Below are 14,376 nucleotides of genomic sequence, written 5' to 3' on the forward strand. Positions count from 1 at the left end.
TCCATATTCTGTACTGACAGCATATGGTGTCTGCAGCAGTAGGGTCTTACCATTAACCTCTGGTGGCTAATCAAGTGCTCTGACAGAGTCTGTCTTGTTTTGGTGAAGTACATTATATTCTTGAATAAAAATATTATGAAGCCCATCACTGTGCAATAAATATGCACTAGTATTTGTAATAATAAAAAACTTGAATAAAGACTTTAATAAGAATGATTTAAAGAAATATATACTTCCGTTCTTAGCCGCACCTCTTTCTTTTGGTGCTGATAGCTCTCCTGCCAACATGGTGAAAGTCCCTAAAACTCGCCGGACTTTCTGTAAGAAGTGTGGCAAGCACCAGCCCTACAAAGTGACCCAGTACAAGGGAAAGGACTCTCTGTATGCCCAGGGAAAGCGGCGTTATGACAGAAAGCAGAGTGGCTACAGTGGGCAGACTAAGCCTATATTCCAGAAAAAGGCTAAAACTACAAAGAAGATTGTGCTGAGGCCTGAGTGTGTTGAGCCCAACTGCAGATCTAAGAGAATGCTGGCTATTAAGAGATGCAAGCATTTTGAACTGGGAGGAGATAAGAAGAGAAAGAGCCAAGTGATCCAGTTCTGAGCCAATTTTGCTATGAAGACAATAAAATGTGATTATGTTCACTTAAAAAAAAAAGAATGATTTAAAGAATTACAAATAATATAGAATAATCAAGTCTAATCAAAGGTGATGAAAAATAGTCATGGCAATAAATGATATAGAATAATCATTGAAGAAAACATTTACACAGGAAATCTCTCATCTTTGATAAATTTACTGTTATTGGTGACAATTTTTAATCATGCTGTAGGTCATTGCTTAAAAGCAAAGTGTCGACAGGTTGATCTGAAAGATCCCTCCTCTCTTTAAGTTATCTATGATTCTTGAATGCTATTAAAAGTTCTGTGTTATATCCTCACTCAGCATAAGTAAGGAGAACTGGAGCAGGAACAACCTTTTATCCAGTCATAAAAAGATGTAGAGTGTTTCATCAAAAAGAAAGTGATTTGATTCTCTGAAATTTTAAAGTTGCATGTCAGGCAGCAAATTACTGCTTATTTCTAATACAAGGAGTTCAGAAAGAGTATGTGTCACTGAAGTTGTAAAGATTACAAAAGCAAACTTTTCTGAACCCTGTTTTAAATAAATGATAGTATAATTATTAACTAGATTCAAGTTTATTTTGAATGTCACTTACTAAGTTAGATATTTAACCATGGTACACAGTTAGTAATGTCAGTGAATGCTGTTGAACTGAATGTCTTTGACAAAGGCAAGCAATCAGGAAAATGAGAGATCAAGCCAACCACTATGACCTCTATTCTCTATGTCCAGGTTTTGAACCTTAAAATGGAAATATTTTTGCCTTAGTCTAAAAAAATTGAGAGAACTTAAAAGGATATGATGGTATGTCATTCTCAACCTCATAAACATGACTGATTAAAACATTATGTAACAGTTTAAACAAGACTTCATTTCCATGCAAAGAAATTTAGAAATATTGCCTTATCAGTTTAGAACAAATATGATGACATTGTCAAAACATGCCTATGCATTGTCATTACCATTCTAACAATATATATCACACTAATGGCATTTGGATCCTTATGCATGTTGGGCCATTGTGCACTAAGATTTTACCATCCCCACAACCTATGTTATTACTTATTTGGTCAGGCCTTGTCACTAGCTCTTGCTCACTTTGTCTGTGTAGAAGTTAAGGTTCTACAACATGTAGATGACATCCTTCTCTATGTCCCAATACAAAAAAGCTCATAAAATGGAATTCAGGCCCTCCTTAACTTTCTTGATGACTGGAAATATAGGGTTTCAAAATCTAAAGCTCAACTCCGTAAGCTTTCTTCAGGTACCTAGGCCTTGTCCAGGGAGAAGAAAATGGGGCCCAAGACATTACTAAAAGCACCAGCCTTGAGCCTGCCCACAGATAAGAGATTAATTTATGTGTGATAAAAAGGATAGGAATAGCTCTAAGGGTATCAATGTAGCCTAGAGGATGTGCTGAACAACCAGTGGGATACCTGGGTAAAGAATTAAATTCAGTTGCTGTGATGGTTAAGTTTGTGTCAATTTGATCTATTTAGGAATCCACAGATATTCCTCTTAAGTGGGTCTCTGAGGTTGCTTTTAGGAAGGATTAACTAAAGGAGGAATCCTTCCCCCAGCATGAGCCCTTCCCCCAGAGTGGGTGGCCCCTCTCAGAGGGGAGGCTTTATCAAAAGAAGCTCTGGGAAGAAAAGTATTCTCCTCCCCTCCCACCTGGCTGCCTGCTGGTGCTGCTTGTTGCTTTCCAGTGTGGACCAAAGGCCAGTGTGGACTGAAGTCCAGCATGGACTGAAGTCCAGCATGGGCTAAAGACCAGCATGGGCTGAAGAGCAGTGTCTCTCCAGGACACCTCCAGGCCTTCGGAGCCGGGTTGGGACTGTTGAGGCATTCAGCCTTGTGGACTGAGCAGCTACCAGGTTCCTTGACTCTCAGGCTTGTATTCTGCTATTGTTGGACTGTAGTAAATAATCCAATAAATTCCCTTTTAATACAATTCTTTTTATTGGTTCTGTTCCCCTAGAGAATCCTGACTAATACAGTTGCCAAGGGATGGCCAGCATGCCTTAGAACTATTGCTGGGCATCCTCCTTATTTCCTGAGGCATTAAAATTTATTGTGGGTCCTGATTGCTCATATGACTCATAATGTGACTAGACTGTTATCTTCTAAGGGGAGTTTTTGGCTTACTGACAGCTGCTTTGAAAGGGAACCAGGCAGTGTTACTAGAGGGATCAGTTATACAACTTAAGACTTGTTCCATGCTAAACCCTGCTACCTTCTTTTTAACCCATTTTTTTCTTTATTATGTGCATATTCAGTGTGTAAACAGCACATGTTGGTACCATCCTTACCCTCCTCCCCGCCCTCCCCCCTATGAAGGGACCCTCCTCATTGGGTATGCCAGTTGTTCCCATGGGGATTGTGGGTCATGCATTATGGGGGTAGCCATCAGTTCTGGGGAAGAGGCATTGTCTCTGTGTGTAATGTCCCAGTTTGTGGCTCTACAATCTTTCTGCCTCCTCTTCCATGAATTTCCCTGAGCCATGTTGGGTTCATTTTAGGTCTACTTCAGTGATGAGTCTTGGGAGCCTCTATGGCTCTGGTTATCTAGTTTAGTAGGAGTTGAGTGTTCTCTGTGTCTGTCTCCTTCACCCTTGTGCTGATACCAGGTTCATCAAGAAAGCAGCACTCTTACTCATTTCCCTAGTTACTCTATGGTTTCAGCTGGGGCCCTGGTGAAGTGCAATGGGCTGATTCTCTCCTCAGGTTCTGTGGTCATCTGAAAAAGAGAAACATATTCTCCAATGGAGACTGAAGTCAGCACTGGATAAATGGGATAACATTATTAATTTAGAGAGAATTTAATAGGGGTAGGTGTTGGTGGGAGCTTGATATTCGAGAGCAAACTCATTATTTGGATATGATTCCGACTTGTTTCTCTGTTCTAGCTATGGGTTCTGTTCCACTGAGAAGATCTGTTAGCCACTCCAAGAGCAGTTGGTTGCCCACCATGGCTGTGTGCCACTATTGCACATGGGTGAGCATTGCATCAGGTTGTTTGCTGCTGAGTAGCTTAGTCTACAAGTTGTTTGGACAGGTGTTGGCCATTTTCCCCAGTAGCTCATGTAGTGCCTTCTGATACTAGACAAGCTAACTGTCTGGGGACTAAGTCTTTTCCAAACTCCAGCCAGGTCTCGCCAGGTTCCACACCAACATCATATAGTGTCTTTGGCAGTAGGGTCTTACCATTAACCTTTGGTGGGTAATCAAGTGCTCTGACAGAACTCTGTCTTCTTATGGGAAGCCTTTTAGGTCTCTCTGATCAACAGCTCATTGTGGATGTTAACCTCATCCTGGTACTGGGAGTTACAGGACAGCGCCAAGGGAAAAGATGGAAGAGAAAGATAGGTAATATAAGAGAAAGAGAGAAAAGAAAGAGAGAGAAACAGGAGAAGATTAAGGTTAGTCTTCATCATTCCCTCTCCTGTGGGCGCTTTGATTCAGGTGTTCCCTCTAAGGACCTGACAAAGGTTTAACCTTTTAGTCTGTCTTTCAGGATATATGATTTTATGGTACCAGTTCCATTTGGGTCCAGTTTTGTATCACCGTGCCCCACCTTTACTTCCCTGCCACCCCACCTTCCTTATTATCCAGTCCTTGGACATGCCTATCAGGTATGTCAGCATCTTGGGCAGATCCAGGTTAGGAGCCACAGATGAGTGAGACCATGCGATGATTGTCTTTCTGTGTTGTGGTGAGTTCACCGAGAATGATCTATTCCAAGTTTGACCATTTTTCTTCAAATTTCATTGCATTGGTGGTTCAATAGTAGAATTCTTACCTTTTTACTTGAAGAGAATCACCACATCAATCATCCGTGTGAACCTATAGAACCTCAGACTTAAGTAACTAGAGAAGAAACTCCTCTAGAACATCCTGGGCTCTCTTTACTGATGTCAGTTCCTTCCTCAAATGTGGAATTTGAAGGGCAGGCTATGCAATAGTTATGTTATATGAAACTGTCAAGAGTATGTCTCTCCCACTGGTGTGAGTGCTTAGGTAGCTGAACTATTTTCTCTAACAAAAGCACTCAAATTAAGCAAAGGAAAAAAGTCAATATTTACAAAGACTCTATATACTCCTTCCTGGTTTCACATGTACATGCCTGCTATTTGGAAATAGAGACAATTCCTCACTGTAAATGGGCTCCGATTAGATATATCATCAAGAAATGAAGAGACTTCTGTCCTCAGTTTTCTTTTTCTTTTTTTTTTTTTCTTTTTCTTTTTTTGGTTGTTTGAGGTAGGGTCTCACTTTGGTCCAGGCTGACCTGGAATTAACTCTGTAGTCTCAGGGTGGCCTTGAATTCACGGCGATCCTCCTACCTCTGCCTCCCGAGTGCTGGGATTAAAGGCGTGCACCACCACGCCCCGCAGTTTTCTTACCCCAGGAAGTAGCCACCAAAAGGCAGACCATGACACTGCAGAAGGCAAAAGGATAGCTGCTATAGCAGCAAAGGTAGCTCCTTGAGGATTAATAACTAAGGCTAATAAGTGTCCCTGACATGGAAAAATTCTCTAAAAGAAACCACCTCAATGGTCTCCAAGAGAAACAGAATGGGTTCTCTAGAGGGGATAGTAACTACTCCCCTCAAGATGGCTATCATCTGAAGAAGGAAAATTACATCTATCCTTTTCAAAGCAATGGAAAGTTCTTAAATCCCTTCATCAAACTCTTGATATAAGACCCAAAATATATTTACCAGTTGGCTCCTAGGCTTTTAACTAGGAAAAGAAAAGAAAACAAACAAACAGAAAAAAAAACCTCTCAAACACTACTAAACACATAGTAGGTTCATATGACATATAGTCTCAAAAAGATCCTTTAAATTCTGATTTCCCCACCATGAATACAGAGATGGGGGCATTATCCAGAAGACTGGCTAATAGATTTCAAACACACGCCCCTTATTTATTTATTTAACAGAAAAAGAGGGAGAGAGAGAGAAAGAGAGAGAATGGGTGTTCCAGGACCTCCAGCCACTGTAAGCGAACTCCAGACATGTGCACCCCCTTGTGCATCTGGCTAACTTGGGTCCTGGGGAATCAAACCTGGGCCCTTTGGCTTTGCAGGCAAATGCCTTAATCACTAAATCATTCCTTCAGCCCCACATGCCTCATTTTTAAACACAAAGAAATAAACAACAATAAAAACATTCTTCCTGGTGTGGAGAATCACCTTCACCAGTTAGGTAGATGCTTTCCCTTTAGGACTGAAAAGGCATCTGAAGTAATCAAAACATTACTGACAGAGATCACCCCTAGATTGGGACTTCCCAAGAGTTTACAGGATAATAATAGTCTATTATTCATGGAGTATTAAAATCATTAGAAATACAGGATCACCATTGTATTTAGCAGCCACAATACTCAGAAAAGGAAGAAAAGGCCAATGACATTCTAAAGAAAAACCTTAATAAACTCTCTCAAGAGACCCATCTCCTATGGGTGATCCTGCTCTCTATTGCACAAATCAGAATGGGAAACATTCCTCATCAGACAAATGTAAGTTCTTTTGAAATAATATTGGATAATAATATTTTTTCTCATCAATGAATTTTATTAGGCTCAGAAACCAAAGCCCTTTTAAAGCATATAACTTCATTGGTCATTTCAGAATCCTATAAAGTCTCTTTCTGAGGCACAAAGCCAGGAACTGGGAAGTGCTCTATTTAAGCCAGGAGAATTAGTACTTTTCAAATCACTGCATTCCCCCCGACCCAATCTCTTTCTCTCACTCCTTCCCTAAAGGTACCCTGGGGAAGTCCTAGGCACTGTTATTCTCTCTACTTGGACTGTTCTTAAGGACTCTGGACTTGATTCATGGGTTCATCATTCCAGAGTCAAGAAATACTCTTTTTTTTTTTTAAACAAGCATCTTTCTTTAATCAGTGAGCTATCTCCACAGACTCTGATGTACAAATTTTTAAAGGATTTTTACTAATACAGCTTATTCAGATTTATAGTGAAAGGCAAAACAGTTCTTTTCATTATTTGGTAGGATTTAAAACTAAATTATAAAACTGAACTTAGAACAAAGGAAGCAGAGCAGAAAACCACTTTTTTCCTGGTAGCATCACAGTAGCAAATGTCCCAGAACTAAGAAAGGCTGCAGGGGAAGAGAGAAATTAAAGGACTTTGCAAAAGCAGCCAAGCCTGGGCACACAGCAGTCCCAACGGCTGGAGGGAGCTTAATGCGCAACATGCAGGTAGAAGGTCCAGCCTTGTTCTTTATTACAGCATATGTGACAATCGATGACCGAGGACAGAAGAAATGGCCCCATTGCCTGGATTGCCATCACACATACTTCCTGTCAACTGTGATGACATCATTTATTCCAGCTTTGGCTTTCCTTTTTCGAGGTAGGTATGTTGACTAACAAATGGCCAAACAGATTCCAGCCTCAAAGACAAGGAGAGACCTTTCTTATAGAGACAATGGCAGTGGCTCTCCCTCGAATGGAAGGCAACAGGAATGGCACCAGTCCTGACAGTGTAGGACCTGCCATGGTGACACTCTTCCTGGAAGTGGCACAGACAGTGACAACAGAGCAGTCACCTTGGTGGGATGGCTGTTCTCACCCCATCACCCTCTTCTGTATCAACCTTGACCTCAACAAGTCTAGTAACAAACAGGGAAAGTAGAAACATGTAGAACATCAGACAAGCTCAGGCAAGCTCAGGATGGTGTGGCCATAGACACATGTGGAAAATCAAACTGAGGTTCCCATGTGGATGGAATGAACATAAAAGAAAGGAAACTTTTTTTTTAAGTTGCTCAGAGCTGTCTTCCAGAGTAGAAATCTGTAATCCATCGCTTCATGTGTCTAACTTCCATTGTATGGGCTAACAGCAGGATTACAGGGTCTAAGATTGTGCGGGCTCTGAGATCTAAATGATGGGCACCCTGTGGGATGGTGATTGCCACCAGGGTATCTGTGATGTCTTTGGTTACTCCACCTCCTGACCAGGGATCTAGATCGCCATTGCTGAAAACAATGTTTGTGTGTGAACTGATGTTTTTGCCAACATACATGGTAGTGATCCATGAGGGCCTTGGTCTCACTCCCCACTGGCCATAGCAGTCATCAGAAAATTTCTTCAAGTTCCACAAGTACGGTTCAAACATGTCATCAATTCCATTAGTACAGAAGGGCATGACCATTTCTGTGCAGACCTGATAGCTCCAGCCCAGGGAGCCTAGACTGCTAGTTGCTGCTTGTGAAAAGTTCAGGCATTTTGCTTGGCCTGAATAATTATAATATACATTCAGAGCTTGAAAAATGTTCTGCAGTAGCAGTGAGTCAGATACATGAGGATGTTTCAGATACTGTCATACTACCTTGATAGGCCAAGCAGGCAAAGGTTGTAAAAAGTCAGATGCATAGGGGTAGTCCATCATAGCCAGATTCACCCAGGTTTCAGAAAGCCAGTCTTTCAGATATGGGATGTCTTCAGAAGTTAAGGGGCTACACAGGTGAAAGGCTTTAGTAAGCCATTGTAGACCACTGCTTGTTTTTGACAGTTGGTTAATGGCACCCCAGGACATGTGGATGCTCTCTGAACAATTTGGACCATTTTTGGTAAAATCTCTTGTTACAATCTTCATAAACTCACCACAGGGGACCAAATCCTTAAAGTGCCAGATAGGAGCAGAAGATGCAAGAGCTCCAACTACTATATGAGGGTATTTCATCCTGAACCAGGCTGCAAGCATGCCACCATAAGAGCCCCCGATGGAAAATGACAGGTTGATTTTCAACTCCTGGAATTGTTCTTTTCAAGTGTCTGATTAATGCTGCATAATCAGCCAGCGCTTGTTCTGATGTCAGATAATTCAAGTGTTTGGAATCCTTGAGTGAGTCCTCACCGAAGGCTAGAGACTCTCCATAGTATCGATGCTCAGCAAACACCAGCATAGCTTTCATCTCCTCAGCCACATCCCACATGAACCCCGTATTATTGCAAATCCAGGTACTGTCCCCTTCACTACCAGGGTAGAAAAGTATTGAGCCTCCATCTTTCTTCCAGTGTTTATTAGCTATTAGGTACCGCTGTTTGAAAGTTTTCACATTATGAAATCCAAAATGATCAACCTTCTGGTGTAAGTAATGCACTAAGTAGTTATTGGCTACAGCAGGGCGGGCTGTGGAGCTGGTGGACAAGTGCAAGTTGCCGAGGGCCCTTGGCGCGGGCCTGATGCCGGAGCAGCCAGAGCGCGGGACCGCCCATGGCACAGGCTGGCGGTGACAAAGAGGCTGGAGGGCGCCGGGGCCAAGCGCAAGCCTTGCCCAGCCCCGGGCCCGCCCGCCGCGGACTGGCTCCTCCCCCGAGGGGCTCCGGCGGCAGATCCCCGAGGGCGCCGAACCCTCCCTTCTCTCCTGAGCCCGCCTTGGGGGCCACCGGAGCCGCGTTCACCCTCCGTTATCCCCCCGGGGCCTCGCCGGATCCAAGCCCCACTTGGACACCCCAAGATCAAGAACCATCCTAGCCCTCATGGTCCCCGCCAAGCTGCCCGGCCCCTCAGCGGACGAGGCGCGCGTCACGCGGGGACCCCGGGCCCTCTGCCGCCCCGAGCGCGGACTCCAAGAAATCCTCTTTATACCTGGAAGGTACTTCACTTAAAGGCCTAGACTCCCACAAAGAGGCCTCTAATGTGGCAGAAACCACAGCAGACTTAAGATTCCTTTCCAAATGATCAGATAAGTCTCCTAATGACATTGATCCACATGTTTTTAGCCACCTCTTGTTCTAGTCTTTCCCAGTTCTACATTTCATACTAAGTTCCCACCCAAACTTCTGTCTCATCCCAATAAGACAAAAACATTTCCTACTGCTTTAATAAACATTACAATGTTTTTGTTGTAATTTGACTTCTGACCATTATCAATGGGCCTGCCAGGTATGTATGATATCTGACATCTTGGATTTCTCAATCCCGTGGTTTAGCCTGAACACCAGCATGTTACAATCCCTCTGTCCTCCTTCCCAGCCTATTAGGCAAGGGAGAGTGGCTTCCTTTTGCCTGAATATATTCCTGCTTGCTTCCTACGCGGATTTGGTTTCCAGATACCTTCACACTTCGATACATGCAGTTTTGTCTAAGCCCTGAGTCCTTTATTTTCCAGACTCTTACTGTTCCTCTATATGAGAGTGAAGATGAAAGGCTTGTGCTTGCATTCTTTACTTCCCATGTGCGTGTGTGTTTACTAAGTCTTCTTGGCCTGGACTCTCCTGTTTTCCCTCCCACATGCGTGTGTCTTCATGTGCACTTTCCATAGTCTCCTCCCCTGGAGATTTAACTAGCTCTCTTTTCTCCCTCTCTGATGGATACTAATTCTCCCTAAAATAAGCCTCATAATTCATAAATAACCCTTCTCCTAGTACATTTCATCAATTCCTTGTTAAATTTGCTAAAACCCCAAAAGTTGGGATTCATAGACCTGGGAGGCCTTCCTTGATTCTTAAAAAAAATCTTGCATCAACATGAAAGTAACTTTTAAAAGGATTCAACTGAGAAAATAACAACATTTGTTATTAAATGGGATTGCATGAAATGAAAAACCTTCTGTACAGCAGAGGGAACAACAGAATGGCAAGATTCTTATAGCATAAGAGAAATATTTGACAAATACATATCAGTCAGGAGAATAATATCTAAAAGCTATAAATTGCTCAAAAACATAAGCACCCCTAAACAAATCATCTAATCATGTTAAGCAAATTATGTATTTTTATTTTTTATTTTAGAAAGAGAGAGAAAGAAGGAGAATTGGTGTATCAGGGCTTCAGCCACTGAAACTTAAATCCAGACACTTGCACCACCTAGTGGGTATGTGCAACCTTGTGCTTGCTTCACCTTTATGCATCTGGCTTACATGGGATCTAGAGAATTGAACATGGGTCCCTAGGCTCTGCAGGCAAGCAGCTTAACCACTAAGCCATATATCCAGCCGTGTTAAGCAAATTAAATGAGCAAATTCTAAATACTGAAGTTAACTGGACAATGAACATAAAAAAATCAACCCCCTTAACTAAGAGAAATGCTAGTCAAAAGCATGCGGAGACTCCATCTCACCTAATTAGAAAGGCTGTCAATTAAAAAGATAATTATTTATTATTTATTTATTTTTATAAAGAAAATAATCTTAAATTCCTTCTCCCCTGGATCTGCTTTCCCTGATGGTTATTCTAAGTGGGGTTATTTGTATTAAAAATAAGAAAGACAGATATCTCAATAACAGAAATCAGAGAAAGACTCAAAAATGTCCTTTACACGAGACAATATCTAAAATATCATGCATATATCATTACATATGAGAAATATTGAGCCTCATTAATCATTTTTAGTCATGAACAATGCTAATTATTTATTTTCATTGATCTGGGAAGTTACATGGGTATTGCTCCCATTCTGGCAGTTTATCAAAATATGGTAATCTGTGTACTTTCTTATATATTTATTATACTTCAATAAATACATTGTCCAAAAGCACTAAAAAAGATAGTTACATTTTTGGGTAAAGAAACACATATACACTGCTGGTAGAAATTTAAAGTAGTGTAGACCCTATGGAAACCCCGTATAAAGACTCCTCAGAAAACTTAAAACAAAACCACCTATCATATGATAGAGTGATATGACTTCTGGCGATGTAAACCAAAGAATCTGAATGAGCATATGAAGAGACACCTACTCATCAACATGCACAGCAAACCAATTCACAAAGAACAAGTTATGGAATCAGCCTAGGTATCCATCAACAGATGAATGCATAAAGGAACTATGCTACTTATACACAATGGGATTTTATTAAACCACAAGGAAAGTAATTATGTTACTTCCAGGACAATGAATGAGGCTGGAAATAATCATATGAGATAAAATAAGCCAGACTTAGAAAGACAAGTGTCATATTTTCTCTGTTATATGAAAACTAAATTTGAGTTAGATGTCATATCTGTGTTTGACAGAGAGTGAAATTTGGGAATAGGAAGGTGACTAAATCATGGTGTGGGCAACGAGGGGCCAGACATGGCAAAGGAAGGGTTGAGCATGGACGAAGTACATGATGCCCTTGAAAGAAACTATCCTGAAGCCCATCACTATATGCAGTTAACATAGACTAGTAATATGCTTACTGAGAATTATGTAAAGAATTACAAATAATGTAGAATAATCATGTCTATGTGAAATTTATGAAAAATAGAAAAGTCAATAAATGATATAGAATGACCAAGAAAAGAGTTACACATGAATCAACTCATCTCCGGTAAATTTATGGAGTTCTTGGTGACAATTTGTGACTTAGGCTATAGATCATCCCTTAAAAACAAAGTACAGAGTAGTTGATATAAGAGATCACTCCTCTCTTTAGGTTATTCTTGAATTCTATAAAAGAAAAAGTACATACAAGAGCCTCACTTAGCATAGCAAGGAGAAATTGAGCAGGGACAACTATTTCTCCATGTACAAATTGGTAGAGATTGTTTATATAAGAGAAAGTAATGTGAATCTCGAGTTTTAAACTTACATGAGTCAGGCAGCAAAGTAATACTTGTTTATAATAGATAATAGGGTTCATGAAGAGTTGGTGTTACTAAACTTCAAAAGATAACAAAGCAAACTTTTCTGAACCCCTTGAAAAAAAACAATGGCATAATTATTAACTGGATTTCAGTTTAATTTGGATGTCATTGATGGAGGCACTCAACCCTAGTACACAGTCACTAAGGTTAGTGCACCGGTTGAACTGAATGTCTGAGGAAATAAAGTAAGCAAGTTCAAGCCTCAGCCATACCACCTGTTTCCTCTGTGTATTTGGCCTAGGTGCTGAATCTCTTTGTCCCTGTTTCTGAACTTTCGAATGGAAATAATTTTTTCTTAGGCCAAGAAAGTTTCGAATAACCTACAGGGATATAATGGGTATGAAAATTCTGAGACCCATAAATGTAACATGAAATCTTATGTAACGAAGTCTCAACAAGTCTTCATATCCATACTAAGAAGGTTTTGAAATATTGATATAGTAAGATTAAACAATTATGATGTCACCGTCAATATATCTCTTTGCATTGTCATGACCCTTCCAACAGTACACATCATCCCGCTGCTCTTCGTAGTCATAGGATGACTGGGCATATCCTCTCATTTAATCATATGCTAGAGTCCTTCTGCTTTACAACTTTTTATTTTTATTTATTGATGAGAGAAAGAGAGAATGGGCATGCCAGGGCCTCTAGCCACTGCGAACAAACTACAGATGCGTGTGCCACCTTGTGCATCTGTCTTATGTGGGACTCTAACTTGGCTCCTTAGGCCTCCCAGGCAGGCACCTAACTGCTAAACCATCTCTCTAGCCCTGAATTATGATTTTAATATCCGCTGACTGTGATGTTTTACATCCAAAGCTATTTCTCTGTCTGAAATTGTCTGAAATTAATTTCCATAACTTAGTTTTTATTCTTGACAATGATCAAACAGAAGAAACACATACAGCAGACTAAACAGCAGAAAAGCCATAGTTTCTCATGCTCTCACTAGGAAATTGTTTCTACACACAGTGATACTGCGCCACTTTTACCTCTGTGTTGATGGGAAGATTAAACTAAGGAAGTTTTTCCTTAAGAAGCTGTTGTAAAGACTGACTGAACCCACCTATGACTGTGAGAAGACCCAAATGGATTCCAAATCCTTTCATTTATGAGATGTGTAATACTGACAGTTCTCCTGCTTGCCCTTTCACCACTAGAAGAATCAAAATAATTTTGTCTTCCATAATTGATTGCTGTGCTTTGGCAAGCAAGCAACTTTATCTAAGAACTTAACATATGAAAGGTTATTTAAGATGAAGTAGTTGGAAGGCTTTCACTATTGAGACTATTTATCCAGGGGCTAAAAATGTAGCTCAGTAGTAGAGTGATCACCAAACAAGTACCAGGCTCTAGATCTGATCTTCAGCACAGCATAAATTTGGTATGTGATCACACCTGTATTCCCAGCATTTGAGAAGTAGACGAAGGATGGTCAGAAATTCGATGTTGTATATTGCTACATTGTGCATTTGAGACTGCCCTGGGATACATGAGGCCTTGCCTGCAAAAGAAAAACAGAGAGAGAGAGAGAGAGAGAGAGAGAGAGAGAGAGAGAGAGAGAGAGAAATGCCTAAAAAAGCAAAGAAAGCTTTTAATTACACATTAAGTTTGGGCATGGTAGCACATGTACACGATATCCATTAAACATGAGCATGGTGGTGAACGTGAATAATATTAGCACTTAGGAAGCTTCAGCAGGAGAACCATAAGTTGGTAGCTAGCCTGGGCTCCATCATGACATTTTTGTGTTTAAAAATTAAGATAACTCATTGAACTTACAAAACGTAAATATATCCACAGTCACAATTTCCCAACTGTTCACTAATCTTTCTGACCATCTAGAATTTTGAGGAACTTTCTTGCATCATTTCATTAATCTTTCTGCCTCTTCAGAATGGCTACACATGAAAACATTGATGCTCTTTCTAAGTGTACATGCTAAGTCACAAATAACAAAGGGTAAGGAACACCTTATTTTTGTCCATTATTGGGACAAAGTTCACTCAGATGTGAGATTAAAGTGTATCTAGTTCAAAGGTCACTGCACCAAAGAGCTGGATATTAATTCAGCAGGTGGCATTGTACAAGCTTTGGACTGCAAGCTCACAGCTATCTCTGTAAGCAGAGGAGGCTCCC

The 14,376-nt window shown here is 40.8% G+C and overlaps 2 protein-coding genes across 2 annotated transcripts; one reads left to right on the top strand and one right to left on the bottom strand.

The window, feature by feature from the left end:
* Positions 1–286: 286 nt before the first annotated feature.
* LOC101616096 (60S ribosomal protein L36a-like) lies at positions 287–645 on the top strand. Its single transcript, XM_012947667.2, has one exon. It carries the CDS (start codon positions 287–289, stop codon positions 602–604), a length of 318 nt encoding a protein of 105 aa, XP_012803121.1. The 3' UTR covers positions 605–645.
* Positions 646–7,423: 6,778 nt separating this feature from the next.
* LOC123460662 (lysosomal Pro-X carboxypeptidase-like) lies at positions 7,424–8,770 on the bottom strand. Its single transcript, XM_045149135.1, is given in 2 exon segments — positions 7,424–8,386; positions 8,388–8,770. Coding segments are annotated over 2 exon segments (1,170 nt in total). The 5' UTR covers positions 8,595–8,770.
* Positions 8,771–14,376: the final 5,606 nt, after the last annotated feature.

This window comes from Jaculus jaculus, chromosome 1 (assembly GCF_020740685.1).
Source record: "Jaculus jaculus isolate mJacJac1 chromosome 1, mJacJac1.mat.Y.cur, whole genome shotgun sequence".
In the NCBI taxonomy this organism is placed as follows: domain Eukaryota; kingdom Metazoa; phylum Chordata; class Mammalia; order Rodentia; family Dipodidae; genus Jaculus; species Jaculus jaculus.

Coding starts and splice junctions, on each gene's coding strand:
- LOC101616096 (XM_012947667.2), top strand. CDS start 287: ATGGTGAAAGTCCCTAAAACTCGCCGGACTTTCTGTAAGAAGTGTGGC.